Source organism: Clarias gariepinus, chromosome 2 (genome assembly GCF_024256425.1).
Source record: "Clarias gariepinus isolate MV-2021 ecotype Netherlands chromosome 2, CGAR_prim_01v2, whole genome shotgun sequence".
NCBI lineage: Eukaryota > Metazoa > Chordata > Actinopteri > Siluriformes > Clariidae > Clarias > Clarias gariepinus.
The window spans coordinates 14,603,179-14,620,691 of NC_071101.1; the positions used below are offsets into that span (position 1 = coordinate 14,603,179).

The window sequence follows — 17,513 nt, forward strand, 5'->3', positions numbered from 1 at the left end:
AGAGAGAAAAAAAAAGGGTAAAGATGACCCTCATGTCTCGGAAAGCTTGACCCGTTTGGATCTCATGGGACATGTGCTGTAAGTCAGTACACTGTAGTTTTTTGTTTTTTTTCCTATAACTACTTGTATTAGATACACTGCAAGCTTAGCCTTCCAGAAAGGTCACAGAGATCAAGATAACCAGGGCATTTCACATAAAAAAATAAAACCTGCTCTGATGTGCAGTGTGATTTCGCACCTGTCCCAGGAGTGCAGACAGCAACGAGCTCTTCCCACTGCCAACAGCACCACACACTCCTACAAATGCACCCTGCGGACACAGAGATCAGTGCAGGTCGGTGCAACCTCTGTCATAAACCAATACCTATCTGAATGTATGTGTGTGTGAGACAGTATGAGGTGGACGGGACAGTAGGTGATACCTTGGGGATTCTAAGCTGGACGCGGTGCAGGGTTTTGTGCAGTGGTGGACGCATGCTCTGGGTGGACGAGATGGTGCTCTGTGGACTCTCCTGCTCCATGTGTGTGAGGAGGTGCTCTGCATTGGCCTCTTGCCCTTTTGCTTTCTCATCCTCCGAGCTAATGTAGAGACTCAGCTTTTCCTTCCGGAGAACCCGGCGCATGCCTCCTCTCTTTTGGCCCGGCTGTGGCTTTGCGCTTTTGGTCTGTGGTGGCCGAGCTTTATTCCATGCCAACGTGGCGTCTCTGAACTCCACTGCATTCTCAGGATCCTGCATTTTGCCTAATATGACCTCCTGGTCCTCCATCATGAAGAGTCTCTGTAAAAAAATAAGGAAACAGTAAGAGGAAATATACACTCACCTGACACTTCGATAGGTACTTGTGTTTATTAACTGCTAATATCTAATCAGCCAATCACGTGGCAGAAAATCAATAGAATCAGAAAGAAAGGGGATTTAGTTGACTTTGGTTGTTGGTGCTTGACAGGCTAGGGTGAGTATTTCAAAAACTACTGATCTACTGATTTTTTTCTTTTGGTACAGTTATCTCTAGGGTTTACAGAGAACGGTCAGAATAAGAGAAAATATCCAGGTAATTCTCAGGGTGAAAATGAATTGTTGATGGGAGAGGTCAGAAGCAGAATGTCCAGACTGGTTCAAGCCAAGAGAAAGGCAACAGTAACTTAAAGAACATCTTGTTACAACTGATGTATGCCGAACGCACAACATGTCTAAGCTATATGGCTATAGTAGCAGAAGACCTCACCAGGTGCCACTGCTGGCAGATAGGAACAGGAACCCGAGGCTATAATTTACCCTGGCCTCACCAAACTTGGACAACAGAGGATTGGAAAAAACATTGCCTGGTCTGATGAGTCTCGATTTCTGATGTAAACCTTGGATGGTATGTAGGGTCAGAATTTGGTGTAAAGTACATGAAAGCATGGATCCATTCTGCCTTGTATCAACTTTCTTAGCATAGCGCTTTTAACAATTGTTGTTAAAAATTAAAATGATCATATATTCCATGATGAGCAAGCCGAGGGTGACAGTGGCTCCCTGAGATGGCAATTGGAAGAAACCTTAAGAGGAACCAGACTCAAGAGGGAACCCATCCTCATTTGGGTGATAACGGATGACAGTTCGGGCTGCTGGTGGTGCTGTAATGGTGCTTTGCGCTACTTAGCATAGTTTAAATGCCACAGCATACCTGAGTATTGGTGTCATGTCCATCCCTTAATGACTATTCGACATTTCACAAAACTAAGATAATCTCAAACTGGTTTCTTGACCATCACAATGGGTACGCAGTACTTAAATGGCCTCCACAGTCACCAGATCTCAATCCAATACAGTACCCTTGGGATGTGATTAAATCTGCAGTAACTGCATGATGCTATCATGTCATTCATGATGGTGATGCAAAGTCTCCAGCACTTTGTTAAATATCTGCCATGAAAAATTAAGACAGTTCCAAAAACTAAATGGGTATAACCCAGTGCTAGCACGGTGTTATAAAGTGGCTGATGCGTGTATAAACAGATGGGGCATTTAAAAATGAGCGTTTTTTTCTGCAGCATGACGCAATTCTTCCCGCTGACTGCCGCGCTATTCTGCGAGTGCGCGCCTTGCAATTTTTATCGAAGTTCAAAGAATTCCCACCAGGTGGCATATGCAAGAACTCTGCCAGAGCACATTGTACTGTATGTATGGTGGATGATGTAAACTGCCAGCCAAGTAATATGATCATTGAAACAATAGAAAAGAAGGATGGTTTGACATTCACCTGGAATCTCCTAACGGCGACAGCACCTTCTGATAAACCACGCACTGATAAGGGTGTAACCTTTAGGGCGAATGTCATGGAGTTGAAGATGGCCACAACGGTGAATGCCTACAGAGAAAAAGAGATGCACAGAAAGAAAAGAAGGAGAAGAAAAGGAGTTGGGAGTTGTTCATATGCACTGTGTATGAAGTATATACTATACTTTGGAAAGCGAGCATACCTGTGCTGCGGTGAGATCGTTGCCCAAGGCCATGTGTAGAGTGAAAGTACACACGCAGGCGATCACAACAACGATGGGAGCCACGCCAATGGTGAAACTTTGAACTAAACTGGCTTTTTCCAATATTTTCCTTTCCTCTGATCGAACCTCTAAAAACACAATCCAAGAGTCAAGAAGAATCAGAATAGAGGCAAACCCATTTTCATCTCTGGTGCCCGAAGCGCTCAGAGATGTTTGTTTATAATGGACAAACCTTGTTGTTTTTTTCCCTGAACAGAACACAGACAGAGAACTAGAGAAGAAAAACTGCCTTGGAGCCCTAAACTAGAATGAAGTGCCTGATGACTGTTGTGAGCTGCGAGTTTGGAATGAAGCACCCTGCGGCAGACTTCCTGCACCGTCTTAGTGTTTGTCTTCTAAATAGCTATGAACAAGCTATTCGGCTGGATGACGGCCAATTTCTCCTTCTTCCATCCAAAGACCACCCAGAGCCATGGCTATAACCTTTACAAAGCCTCAGTGCATCACTGATGTGTTCCTGCAACTCGAATACAAGGCACTGTGAAGGAAATATCTGCTAAAGATAGTTTAGTGTATATATACTCTAGTGTGAGAAACGTCACTGAAGACCATTGCTCAGGACCGTGCCTGAAAGTACACTAAAATATTAAAGAGGCTAATTACATCTTGAATCCAAGATATCCAGTTCGAGTCCTGGAGGACTGTTTAGTGATTTACCTGATTCAACACACTAGTGTGCTAGAGAAGACTAAACGCTGAACTCTACTGCACCACATCCCGCTATAGAGTGTGTATGAATAATATGTCGCCTGTCATGACTCCACCGAAGGCCGAGAATCATCACGGCATTAGTACATTTACTAATTAACATTTACATTTACTAACATTTATAGTACATTTACATTTAGGCATTTGGCAGACGCTCTTATCCAGAGCGACTTACATTTTAATCTCATTACACATCTGAGCAGTTGAGGGTTAAGGGCCTTGCTCAAGGGCCCAACAGTGGCAACTTGGTGGTTGTGGGGTTTGAACCTGGGATCTTCCGAACCGTAGTCCAATGCCTTAACCACCGAGCTACCCCTGGCCCCTTGTAGTCATCAGAACTTGACCTAAAATCCTCAAACAGAAAAACATTTATACTACAGATTTCCGATTTGTTTGTGGTCTGGCTTTCTTTAACACAAGCTTCAAAGCTTCCGATTTTACAGAGATTTTTGACTGTTGATTTTTTACCATGCAATTTCATTTTCGATTTCAAGTGTGTTGAAGGGTTCTTAACCCATTTCCTTAGTTGTTTTCCTTGCTCAATTATTGTGCAGCCCAATAATTTGACCCTTCTTTGATTTTCTTTGGCCAGGCAGTATATACTGTATTTACATATTTACATGTTCCATGAAGATCCTATTACACAGCATGCAATGTATAAACATGTCCCATATTCATTTCAATAAACACAATGGATTTGCATCTAAACAACTTCTGCATTTCTAAAATGTCTGACTTCTCCTTTTCTTTTTCACTGCCACTATTCACGTCATTTACTGACTTCTTCTTAAACATGAGGGCTTTCAGTAATTTGGTCGAACTGGTCTGGTTTATTTGGATTCTGTCTCTATTGTATCTGGTTCCATTTAGTGTCAGCTAAATTAGATGAAGAAGTTTTTTTAGATTAATCTGATAAAAAGAGCAAAAACTCGGAGCCTTTTGGCTTCCCACTATCTGGAGCCCCATGTGTTTAATTTCCAACTTCCATAATGGATAAAACTTTTCTGATTTTCGTTAATGCTTAATCTTTTTGATGGGTTAGTTTCACACGTTCGCCTGGTTTTATCTTATTGCATGAGCTCGTTTGTGAAATATATGATAAATATCCCAATCTCTGTAATTTTTCTCTCCTTCAATGCTTCCCTGAGCTCCGCTTGGGCCTTGAGCTCCTGTTCCTGCAGTATCGGTTTCTGCCACTTTCAATGTGCAGCTTTGAACTTTCACAGTGATTAGTGAAAAGCCCTGCCGATCATTCACATATATTATAACACCCTTCTCCTCTAAGCTGCCAGCTAAGTGAAATCTCTCCTCAGACATTAAGTACCAAAGAGTGTTAAATGCTTTTTAAATTAGCCTTGTAGCTCAGGGACTTTCGAAAGCCTTGACTGATGGAATATTCAATGCAGAAAAGCCTCATAAAGAAGTTATCTCAGAAGTACTTCACAAGGCCAGTGGGGGAGAGAATGGCCAGCTGCCTTTCTGGGAACGTAAGAGCATGGCGACTCCGCTGAAGAGCAGACGGGAATCATGGCTTACTGTGGACGTTGCTGGAGAAGGCTGATTCCCAGCAGTACATCTTAATGAACCTGATGCAGCTGAGGATCTCATTCATCAGTCTGACGCGCTGGTCCGTGACTACCACACATTTCTTGCGGAAGTGGGCCGTCAGCTTGGAGGCCAGCATCTGCATGAGACGGATGAGTGAGTACACTGGGATGTGAGGAGGTCCAGGGTATTTAGAAATCAACAAGACATGTCAAATATTTATTTGGATTAACTATGTGTTTAAACAGAGCGGCTACAATCCGATCTGTAAGTATTTGGACAAGGACACAATATTTGTATCCTCACCTTTGTACAGCACCACAATGGATTTGAATCAAACATGTGCTTGAAGTCTACAGTCTTTCAGCATTAATTCAAATGGTGTAATAAAAACAACAACAACAACAACAACATATTGCAGCTGAAAAAATTACATCTTTTTACACACAGTTCCTTAATTTTTAGAAGTTAAACTTAACAAACGAACAGTTATAAATAAAACATACATTAAAATAATCATTCCATCCATCCATCCATCCAGGAACCTCTGTAGATCACCATTTTTACGACCGTGGAAGGACCTTCTGGTCAACGCTCACAAGCTCATTCACACACTATGGACAATCTGGGAACGCCAATTAGCCTAACCTGTATATCTTTGGATTGTGGGAGAAAACCGGAGTACCTAAAGGAACACACCCAAACACAGGGAGAACATGCAAACTCCACGCTCACAGACCCCGAGGCAGGAATCAAACATGAACCCTGGAGAAGCAAGGTGACGGCGCTAATCACTAAGGGCCGTTCCACCATAATAATAATATACATAATAAACAGTTGGATGGCCAGTTGTGTCCTGATTCTTAGAAGGCTTTCCCACATTCCCAAATTTAAACCTGAATTGGGCCGATCTTTAGTTTGTAGAAAATCATAAGGAGGTTGTGAGGAGCATCACAAAGGAAACCTAGCCAGACCAAAAATAATCATCCGAAATAGAAGTTGTCGCTGGCTGAATGGAATGCACTTGGTGACCTCAATGACCCCAAAAGGTGGAGGATCACCAGAGTTCTTTTTAGGTGAAGAAAAGTCTCTTAACAACATCTAGCCAAGTCAAGAACACTATGGAGGAGGTGGGTGTCAAAGTCTACAATTAGAAGAAACCTTCATACAGTAGATGGAAATACACAGGGTTGTTATCAAGATGAATTGGACAGAGCTCCAAAGTACAGACAGATAATGGTCCAAAATATATCGCAAAAGCAATAACACAAGGCGAAGAAAAGTCATTTTCTTAAATTTTCTTATTGAAGACACAAGGCAGAAAGACACAATTATGTTTGATAGAGAGACGTGTTTGATGGAGGAAAATGCAATATTTTTGATAACCCTATTGACTTAAAGCTGAAAGTCTACACTTTAATCACATCTTGGTTCAAATTTATTGTGGTGGCAAAAATATGAATATTACGTCCTTGGTCACATAATTATGACCCTGACTTTATGTCTAACTACAGTCATTTCATTGTGTCATATTCAGAGTTAAAGAGACATTAGTGTAATAATTGTCTCATGCTTATGTCTGGAAGGTTCTCCATATCCATATTGTGGTATAGTGCCCTGCAACATTAATTTCCTAGTGGCCCTATTAAAATATGAAAATAACTGATGTGCAATCCAAGCCTTTCTATTTACTCGACAGCCATGTTTATCACCTGGCTGATTCTAACTGGTTCAGTGCCATTGGCTTGATGTAAACAGGACCTCCCTCTGAGTCAGGATTATAATATACAGTACTGTATGTATACAGGGTGACGATACAGAGTATAAAGGTGACCTTACAAATATAGAATATCATAGAACACCATGTTTCTTTTTTTTTTTTACTTTACCTTGACTATTTATGCTATTATTTTATCATCATGTAGAATATACATTACTAAAGCTTTCATTGCCATGGCGGTCTAGCCCATAAAATATCCTCACCATTAATGGATTAAAGATGATTAAGATCACCGCGCCAATAAGTGCAGTTGGTCCCAGCAAATAGGTGTTGTAGGACAGGGCGAGAAGACCCACCACGGGTCCTCCACTTAGCAGGCACCCTACTGTTACGGCCTCGGACAGCCGCTGGCCGTCACTGGAGCAGATGTTTACCAGCTGGAAAAAAAAAGGCTGGACATTAACTCAACTTACTCAACTGTATTTATGTTAGACTTGAGAAAACATGCAGAGAAATGAACACAAAAATAGTATACGTATTATTTATATCTATTATTCATTTATTATTATTTCTTTTGAACTTTTCTGGCCCTGAAATGAACTCCACCTTTAGTTGAATGTTGGGATTGATTTCCTTTTTCGTTCCAATTTATCTCGGTTTCTCAAAATTATAAACTGCTCCTTTAAGACTAAGATGTAGTATGCAAACATACGAAAAAAACAGCCAACAGCACAGGTAATGCATGCATACAGTATATGTAGACTAGGTACCTCTCCCGTGCTGATCCCTTTAGTGCTGCGCAGACGTAGGATTTTCTCAAAGGCAAATGCGAGCGCTGCCCCTCGCAGACGTGCAGCCGTGCGGTAGTTAATACTCCACACCATAGCCATAGACCAAGAGCGAATCAGCTCAGTGAGGAAAATCCCTCCGACCAAAGCCAGGCCGTATGGAAGCCACACTTCTGAACTCTGAGCGTACTCCAACAACGCTCGGATCAGCAGAGCCTGTAGGGGACAGCAGAGAGTGCGTTGGAGAACAGAATATACGTTATAAACCTGCGAGAAAGGTGAATAAATGTGAGAAAAGTTATATCATTGCCATTTTTCTAAAGTATTAAAAAAAAACATTCTTAACAATATGTAAGAACACTCACTCACTCATGGTTTATACCGCTTTATCCTGTATATGGTCACGGGGACCTGGAGCCTATCCCAGGAGACTTAGGGCATGAGGCAGGGTACATGCTGGACAGGGTGGCAATCCATCACAAGGCACACACACACAAACACTTTGGAAACACCAATTAGTCCAATCTGCATGTCCTCTGGAGTACCCGGAGGAAACACACCAAGCATGGGGAGAACATGCAACCTCCATGAACACAGACCCACGGCGGGAACCGAACCCAGACCTTGAAGGTGCAAGGCGACAGCGCTAACCACTAAGTCCACACTCACACACACTACAGGAAATTTGGGAGCCTATTCTGCATGTCTTTGGACTGGACAAGCATAGGGAAAACATTTTAACTCCATGCACAATCGAACCCTAGACCCTGGAGGTGCGAGGCCACAGTGACAACCACTACGTCACCGTGCCACCTAGATGAATTTCAGTGTTATGTCAATCATTTATACTGTGCAGAAGCCTTAGTACTGTAGCCTGTACTGACAATAAACCACTTTTCAGACTAAAAAAACAACAATCGTGGCACATTCTGCTGTGACAAACAACTGTGGCACATCACGCCACTGTTCTTCTTAAAACTGTATGAAGTGAACCTGCTGTCGAGGCACAATGCTCTTAAAGCCAGAGACATAGCCCCATCAAATATTGACTGTTTTTCTCTCCGAAGATCACCTGATAAATTCAAGGTTAGACATGTATAAATACTCTTTACAACTGCGCTTTCTTTGTGCAGGATGTGAGGACATCTTACTCAGCGAGTGAATAAAGAAACAACTCTCGCAGTGCGCTGCTCTCTGTTCATTTATTAAAAAAAGAGAAGAAAAACAGATTTCACACATAAAAACCTAACAGCCGATGATGGCCGTGAGTCTCATACATTATTTATGGCTTTCAAACCACTTTCTTTCTCAGCAGAGCATCTCCTCTCCTACTTCTCGGAATTTAAGATTTACAAAAGAGCTCTTGCAGGAAAGCGTGAACTTCTGGTGCAAACCAAGGTTTAATGCGCTGACCTACTGGAGCTAATTATCTCTCCATTACAACTTTGCACCGAAATAAAGAGGCTTGGTATAATTATTATTTATCATAATTGTGTATAGTGGCTTAGTGGTTAGCACTGTCGTCTTGCACCTCCATGGTCCGGGTTCGAATCCCGCCTCCGGTCTGTGTGCATGGACTTTGCAAGTGTGCTTGGTGGGTTTCATCCGGGTACTCTGGTTTCCTCTAAAAGTTCAAAAACATGCAGATTTTGTGTTCCCAAATTGCCCAGTGAGAGTGTGTATAGGCGTGTGCCATGCGATGGACTGGCACCCATCTAGTGTGTACCCTGCCTTGTGCCCTAAATCTCCTGTGATAGACCCTGTACAAAGCAGCATACTGTAGATGATAAGTGAGTGATGATTCTAAAAAAGTGACCAATTTAATGAATCACAACAAAATAAAGAGATAAAAGTACAATCAATATAAAGTGGGAAAATTATTGCAGAAAAAAAAAATAAACAAATGCCGAGAATCTTGAAGATGAATTGAAAAGACATAAAAAAAGCATCCGGGACAAAATTCATGAAGAAAAAACAGGGTACCAAAGATTGTGCATAATATTGCACTATAACCTGTCATATAAATCTATATGAAATGACATGTTGTATATTTCTACTGTGCAGAAGCTTCAGGCAGCCTGATTTCTTATTTTCTACAGAGAAATTTGCCTTAAATGTTTATTTGATGACTTCTGCATCACTGTGTCTATAAAAACAACATTTAAGATATTCGAGCATTTTCAAAGAAATAAAGTTAAATACGTGACATGAAATGTTTGTACATTAGAAAAGAAAGGAAGACAATAAATCCACTTTTCAGACAACAATTGTGGCATATTCTTCTGTGTTAATAAAAACTATTTATCATGAGCACCATTTAAAAATCTGAGTTCGAGCACTGGTGGATCAGTGGTTGGTTTCTCCCCTGCCATGCAGGAGGGCCTGGGTTCAATTCCCACCGAGCTAATTATATCTCCATTACAACTTTGCTTCGAAATAAAAAGGGCTTGGTATAATTTTTATTTATCCTAATTGTATATGGCGGCACGGTGGCTTAGGGGTTATAGGTGTTGCCTCGCACCTCCAGGGTCCGGGTTCGATTCCTGTCTCTGTGTGCATGGAGTTTGCATGCTCTCTTTCGTCCCACCGTCCAAAGACATGCAGGTTAGGCGTCCAAAATTGCTGTAGTGTGTGTGTGCGCACTGATGGATTGGCACCCTGTCCAGGTGCCACAAACACACACTCACAAGTAAACAATTAGGAAACTTCTACTAAGCAATCTCATCCAAATGTTTATTTGATTTAGGGCATGGGTATTCGAAATCACCAGAGCACACTTTGTCTATGTAACATTATTATAATCAATCTCTGAACCAACATTCTGAACTTCCTATTTAGTCAGTGGGAACTTCTGTTAATCTACAACCACTGGTGTAAGGAAGAAAGAGAACTAAAAATGGCTGGCACTCACAGGTCCGATGAAGGCAGTAATGGTAGATATGAGGAGAAAGATCAACGCCACCAGCACACGCGTCCTACAGAACCTCCAGAAAACCCGGAAGAGGGACGCTCCCTCTTCGCCTTTGCTCTTCAGCTCTGCGTGCCACAGAGCCTGCAGCCTGAACCATGAAACACACAAACACACATCAGCATCCCTGTAGCGATGCATAAAGGGAACGACAATCACAAGAACACAAGCCACTGCTGAGTCTTTTACTGGTTAGTTCTTTTTTTTATCAAATAGAACAAAGCAAGTGAGGAATAAGAATAGAGTCCAGCAGTAGGTGCACTGAATGAATTGTGATTGCATTTTGAACAACAGACGTTGTCACGAAACAGCTTCACAGAAATCAGGATGAAGATTTAAATCTCTAATGAGCTATGCCAAGGCAAGAAAAGCTTTTTGAGACGACATGATAAAGAACGCTCCTCGAGTATTTTTCCAATTTATTACAGCCGGTTCTGGTTAAATTCCTGGAAAGAGTTTGTATTACTTCTAGGTTTTTTTCGGTTATAAGTGAAACCCAGTGAATGAAGAAAAGAATGATTGAAACCAACCCTAAAGCAGCAGCATCTCTGTCTAATTGTTTGAGTCTTATTAGAGTGGTCGCTCTGAGAGTTTTCGAGAGTAATGGGAATCGCTCGGTCTCCATCGGTCTCCAGTTTATAACCTCAGAGTGCACGCTGTAAACTGGAACACACTTTCTGACATGCAGATGCACTTTTGACTATATAACACCTACAGTAGAAGCATGTACTGTACTATTTATGGTCGTACTATCTGATATCACTAAGATGAAGGTGTGTTCGAGTCTGGTTTCTCTTAAGGTTACTTCCTCATGCCGCATCGTCCACCGTCACCTCCAGGTTACTCATTAGGGACAAAGTAATAAGGCTGTGAATGTAAAACTCTATAGTGGAACTTTTATTCCTGTATAGCTGTGCATATCAAATTAAACTGAATTAAATCATAAGTTTATATTCAGATATTTCCCTTAATATTCAACTGCATTACTTTAGCTGTGAACTTAAGTGAACTTCCAGGTTCAGTAACATAAATAAAATGCCTTTTCTGAATGAACAACAAGTCCAGACTTATAATGTTGGGAGATTATGCAATGAGCCTTTATTCTTCTTCTTGTTCTTCTTCTCATTATTATTTATTTATTTTTGTTTTTTAATTGATTACAAAACAAACCAATCACCCGTTATTTAGGCTCCAGTTTGAATTCCAAGTGGACATGGTCCTGGCTTTCTAGGAATGGACACAGAAATTCCACCCACATGATCCCGAACAGAAGAGAAACAAGCAAACATTTGCCTTCCTGTCCATCTTATCTTATCTTTTATTTTAAAAGGTCTTACATTCGCTACTGCTGCTTTCTAGTCAATGAGACGTCTAGCAGTTGTCCCCCTGTTTAATATAAGGCCCTAGTCAAACCTCTCTCTCTCTCTCTCTTTCTCTGTCTCTCTCCCTCTCTCTCTCTCTCTCACACACTCACATACACACACAAGTGTTCTTAACATAGCCTGTCTAAGTTTGGCCCACAGCCAGTAACTAGAGAGTGAGACCTCGAGGCACGACTCGGTGAAAAGTAACACCTGTCTCCTCTCCGGTGGCGGCTGCGAGTTTCTCGAACCCTGCTGTCGGAACCTTATCTGCCCCCTTTGATCGCCGACCACGGCCCTGGGTAGCTCGGCTCTTGCTGAACCGATAACCCCGGGACAGAACGTAACCATTGCAGATTTCGAACGAATGTGTCCTGACTGAGTCAACAATCAGCTTGGAGACTCAAGTAGCCATGACATAACTGCTTAGCAGGACACGTCAAGGAGAGAACACGGCATCTCTGTCTAATCTCTAAACCTCGCTATTAATAACACCCGCACGCCAGAACTGCCTACAGCATGCGAAAGAGCTGTGAGACCATGCAGCCCTGATCCGGCAGGGATTCCCACATTAACCCTGGGTCTGTTCTCACTACGCCACTGACACGCTCAGAGCTAGTGCTTTGAACTTTTATCCAGGTGCTGTTTCTGTCACCTTCTATTTGTTCACATTTCGGCAAACATGAAAGCACGTCCCGATCGCACTCAGCCTCCAGTCTGTGTATTTGAACAACTGGAAATAGACGCAGGGACATTTTATCATCACGCTGACGTGATCGCGCCATAAACGTGTCATGATGTGAGCATCACCAGTAGCAGGACTCTGTGTTTTTTACGCTGGGGCGGATGCAATGTTCTGGTTAACACCAGCATGTTGGTAAGCTGGTGTTTTCAGGAATGCTATAAAGGGGTCTGCACTGACAGGGGTCATTCTCTCTCTTTTTTTTTTTTTTCCTTTTTGTTTTTTTAAACGCACTTGTTCCAAAGCTGTGCTCACCTCACAGCCTGCCTCGTGACCCCATGTGCTTTTACAGGAAACTAATAAAATTTAAACAATGACAGTGACAGGTGACAGTAACCCCTGTTCTTGGTGTTGTTTTTATTCCCCGTAACAGCACGCTTCTATCTATCTATCTATCTATCTATCTATCTATCTATCTATCTATCTATCTATCTATCTCTAACACACTTACACTGTACAGATACACACTATAAACAAGGGTGTGTACTGTATAAGAGCTGTAAAATTTACATTAATGATATGAATCAAAATGACAGCTCGTCATGTTACAGAGAAACACGAACGCTGACAATAATCTGTCCTGTGGTGGAAAACTTACTGTTACAAAACTCTCACACACTAGATCACAAATAAATAAATAAATAAATACATAAATAAATAAATGAATACATAAATCCCGCTGTATAAATTTAGTGAATGAGTTGTTACTATGGAAACAAGAAGATATTAACAGAAGAAGTGTATTGATATAAACCTGTGATTGGGATGATAGCCAGCGTTACTGCCGGAGCTGCTGTTATAGAAAATTCATCAAGGCCTTCTTAACAGTCTTTTCAATTAAAAGAAGCATTAAAACCTGCTCACTCTTCCTATGAGCAGATATACATTAGTGTGTGTGTGTGTGTGTGTGTGTGTGATAATAATGCTTATTATTGCAAATTAATATTTAACCATTAATATTGTTACTGTTATAATATTATAATTTAATAATCTTAAGTTTTACAATATATTCACTATAGTTGCAATATCTTACATTTTTACGCAATAACACCTGTGCAGTATTATATTACCTAGTGCAATTTGATTGAAAGTGTAACTATTGTATTGTTTATTTCTTTTATTTCTTTTTCTTTTTTTGTATCTTATATTGTATATATATATATATATACACACATACATACAGTATATATACAGTTTATATACAGACAGTATGCATATGTATCTACTATATATCTCTACGAATCCTGCTGGCATTGATGATATGGAATTTTCATACTTCGGATTCGTGATTCATAGGGAGTGTAAGCTGTAATTACATGTTAGTATATTAATGACTGACAAGTAAAAATGCAGTTAACGACACTGTTATTGTTAGAAGACTTGTGTTTATGAAATAAGAAATTCGTACACTCCTTCTAGCCGTTGATGACGCATACTGCTCACCTGTGAAAGTTTTTCTCGGAGGCTTCGTGGTAGGACACGCCCCAAATGTCCTCTATCGTCAGGGACGAAGCTTTGTAAGCCTTCCATGCTAGCGGAGAGAGCCAGTGCACGGTCATGAAGGAGAAAAGGCCTGCATTGTCCACGGGGTGCTGGTGCCTGTGAAACAACAACAACAACAACAACAACACGAGTTCAGACACACGGTGCTGCTGACGAGCGCTAGCACGGCCTCATGGAAAAGAGTGTTTGGTGCATTTGTGTTTAAACAGCACTTTTCAGCTTCCTCACAAAAGTGTTGTGAAAAAAACTGCGCGGTGCTTTTATCAGTTGGTGTGTGTCCAAACATGGAGCAGGCTGTGAGCGGAGGATAAGGGCCTCCTTATCAAGACTGCAACGCTAATTCTTAACACTTACACTTTTTTAGCTGCAGAAAAAGAGAATATGTCTTAATATGGCGTGATAACTGGAGTGAGATCTTACTTGTGTGTGATCCTGAAAGGCTTCAGTAACTGCAAACTCTGATGGTATCGCCCTCGTTTTCTCGTCTCGTGGTCCAGATCGTCCTCTTCCAGGTCGGGCTGGGTCTCGGGGTAGGACAGGGGTAAATCCCCGACCTGGATAGCAGCCTCCAAGGCAGTTGGGTGCATTTCTGCTTTCTAACACACACACACACACACACACACACACACACACACACACAGACGCTCACAATGTGACTTCTGTATCCTGTGTCATGGATTAGTGCAAAGCTCCATGCTCATGACACAGAGACAGAGAGAGACAGAGAGAGAGGGACAGAGACAGAGAGAAGGCTTTGGCAATACGAATGTAAATATTTGTCATGCTAATAAAGCTTCTTTAAATCTTGAATCTTAAGAGAGAGATAGAGAGAGAAAGAGATAGACAAACTGTCTTATGTGTTCACTTACTACAGCTGACTGAGAGCACCTTGCATGGTGTGTGTGTGTGTGTGTGTGTGTGGGTATAAATTTAAAGTGCTTATCTATTTAAAGATAGCAGATGCCGTCCTCAAGGTCTCATGGACAGCGAGCCCAACACCCGAGCCTATCACTGATCTATCTGTGGCGTAAGCGGTGATGACGTCAATCCAGCTTACAGCACACAGCAGTGCAGATCAGCGTGAAAATTAAAAACAGTTCAGCCCCGATAACAACGCGTCCATACTGAGTAATTATTGATACAAGATTAAGGTTTAAATAGTGCAGGAAAGAAATGATACGATTGTCAGTGATTAGATATTTCACAATGTCAGACGTTTTTGACGTGTTTCGGGCCTAAGCTCATGCGGTTCTCATGCGGCGGCTCGTTTGAGTAATACATACAGTAACTTTAATAGAGGAAGGTAATTATAATAAAATAATAAAAAGGAATGTTAATAAAGGACGTGACAGTCCTAGGACAGTCCTAGGACTTGAATGATGCTCTTTGTTTATTCTGCGATAAACAAGCCACGTGCATGTAAGAAACATTCGTTTAGTCATCATGAATCCAGGTTCATACATTTTGTGGATTTTATGAGTTATGCAATCGTTTCTTTCCTAACATCGTTTAAGTTCTGCAGGAGGTTTTTGATTTTTGACATTGATAAAAAAAAAAAAAAATATATATATATATATATATATATATATATATATATATATATATATATAAAATACATTATATAAAATTCATTTATATATATCTATATATATATATATATATATATATATATATATATATATATACACACTACCGTTCAAAAGTTTGGGGTCACTTGCAAATTTTTTTTTTCGTTTAGTGATTTATTTTCTACATTCTACAACAATACCGGGGATTTTAAAACTATACTATAACACATATGGGATTAGGTAATTACGTAACAACAACAAAAACAACAGTTAGTTGACACAGAGGTCAGCGTTTCTGTAATAGTTCTTGCAAGAACAAGAACTTTAATATATATATATATGTGTGTGTGTGTGTGTGTGTGTGTGTGTGTGTAAACACTCCTGCTTAAGCTGAATATTTCTATGAATAACTTCATTCAAAGCTTATCTTTATTATCCACGTACTGACGCTTGCTCATTGTAAATAAGATACAGAACGATATACAGAAAGTAAGCAGGTCACACCTAGATGTTAAACAAACACAAGGCTACAGCGCTCAGATAGAGACACGGGTTCTCATGATGTAGTCCGGGGAGGGAAATTAGTCAAGTCAAGTCAAGTCAAGTCGGCTTTTATTGTCATTCCAACCATATACAGTTCAGTACACAGTGAAGCGAAACAACGTTCCAGGACCGAGGTGCTACATACATGCAACAACATATATTAACAACACAACACTACCAGAGCCAGTTAGCTAACTAAGAGATCTAATTAGCTGACTAGCTCAGATATGACAGATTTAAATTTTTTATTTTTAAGTTAACCTAAAACTACTTCTATACAAAAAAGAGACAACAATAGACAACAGACAACAAAGTGCACGTACAAATGTGCAAACAAAGAGCTACAAAGTGACAAACACAACAACGTAACACGTTTCAGTACTTTTGTAGTAATTAAGTATGAGTTGATGTAGTGGGAGGAGAAGCAGTAAACAGTAAACATTTGACATTCCTGAGCACAGCAATGATTTTAAAATATTAATTATTGCTTTTATAACAATGTCTTTACATTTTTTTAATGATGGGATGATGATTGATATGTACTATAGTTATCGATAGAACGATATATAGTTATGGTTGATATACGTAGTTATTGTTAATATTAAATGAATCAGGCTATGATTAGAGGAAGCTTGATTTAAATAGTTTAAATAAATAATGGAACAGCTTTTAAAGGTGGAAAAAGTTTACAAGAGGACCAATTGTATTTTTCCTCATTTAATAAAACATCCCATGATCAAACAACAACAACAACAACAACAACAACAACAATACTAATAATGGTGGTGTTATCGATTTATATAAAAATATATAAATAAATAATAAAGTGTGGAAGTGACTTACATTTTAGACTGCTGCCACCACAGTTTCACTCTCTTGACTTGAAATAAAATATATTTTTTAAAGTGATTAAAGACAACACCAGCCCAGCCCTGCTCTTTGGCTCTTCCCCTGACTGTGTAGTTCTTCTTAGTGTTATTAGTAGAAGTTATACTGCTGCTCTGCTCAACATGTTAAATCTTCTGAAAGAAGACAAAAACAAGTCCAGAGACTACACTTCCTGTGTCGCCCTGAGACATTACCTCATAAATGCATGAAATAAAAGCACAAAGTCAGCGAGATGAACGCACACTAACTTCCCCGCAGCAGCAGCAGCAGCAGCAGCAGTACAGGGCAGCGGAGTCCCGGTGTCACAACGCACCCGGCGGAATTCCCTATATCAGTCTGACGTCACTCGCAGCGCGCCAATCAGAGCACGGCTTTGGTCGTCGCCCGGGCAACAAGAGAAAGCCTCGCGGAGCTGCCGGTTGGACGAGCAGGACGAGATGAAAGGAGTCACGTGGTTAAAGGCTACAAATTCGAATTTAGTTGTTGGTTTTTCACATCCACAACCACGTGCAGTGTTATGATATGCAGGGAAGTGCTTCCACGACTAAAAAAGAAAAATAAGAGAGGACTGGCCCATAGAAAGGACTGGAAAATATAAATAAAGTCTAGGTTATGTAGTAATTTGTTACAA

General features: G+C 40.6%; 1 protein-coding gene across 3 annotated transcripts in view; it reads right to left on the minus strand.

The window, feature by feature from the left end:
• wu:fb13g09 (ATP-binding cassette sub-family C member 5) overlaps window positions 1-17,146 on the minus strand; it is a 39,423-nt gene extending 22,277 nt beyond the window's left edge. For 2 of the 3 annotated variants that reach the window (XM_053480121.1, XM_053480103.1), the window contains exons 1-11: window positions 16,838-17,146; window positions 14,304-14,479; window positions 13,824-13,979; window positions 10,221-10,368; window positions 7,292-7,525; window positions 6,785-6,958; window positions 4,793-4,940; window positions 2,468-2,616; window positions 2,248-2,355; window positions 423-779; window positions 239-310 (exon numbers count right to left, since the gene is read on the minus strand). In XM_053480121.1, coding sequence (XP_053336096.1) covers window positions 239-310; window positions 423-779; window positions 2,248-2,355; window positions 2,468-2,616; window positions 4,793-4,940; window positions 6,785-6,958; window positions 7,292-7,525; window positions 10,221-10,368; window positions 13,824-13,979; window positions 14,304-14,470 — 1,713 coding nt within the window. In that variant the 5' untranslated portion in view covers window positions 14,471-14,479; window positions 16,838-17,146. Of the gene's footprint in view, window positions 1-238; window positions 311-422; window positions 780-2,247; window positions 2,356-2,467; window positions 2,617-4,792; window positions 4,941-6,784; window positions 6,959-7,291; window positions 7,526-10,220; window positions 10,369-13,823; window positions 13,980-14,303; window positions 14,480-14,752; window positions 14,870-16,837 lie in introns of those variants that run through there. The other variant, XM_053480111.1, reaches the window with a different exon arrangement.
• Window positions 17,147-17,513: the final 367 nt, after the last annotated feature.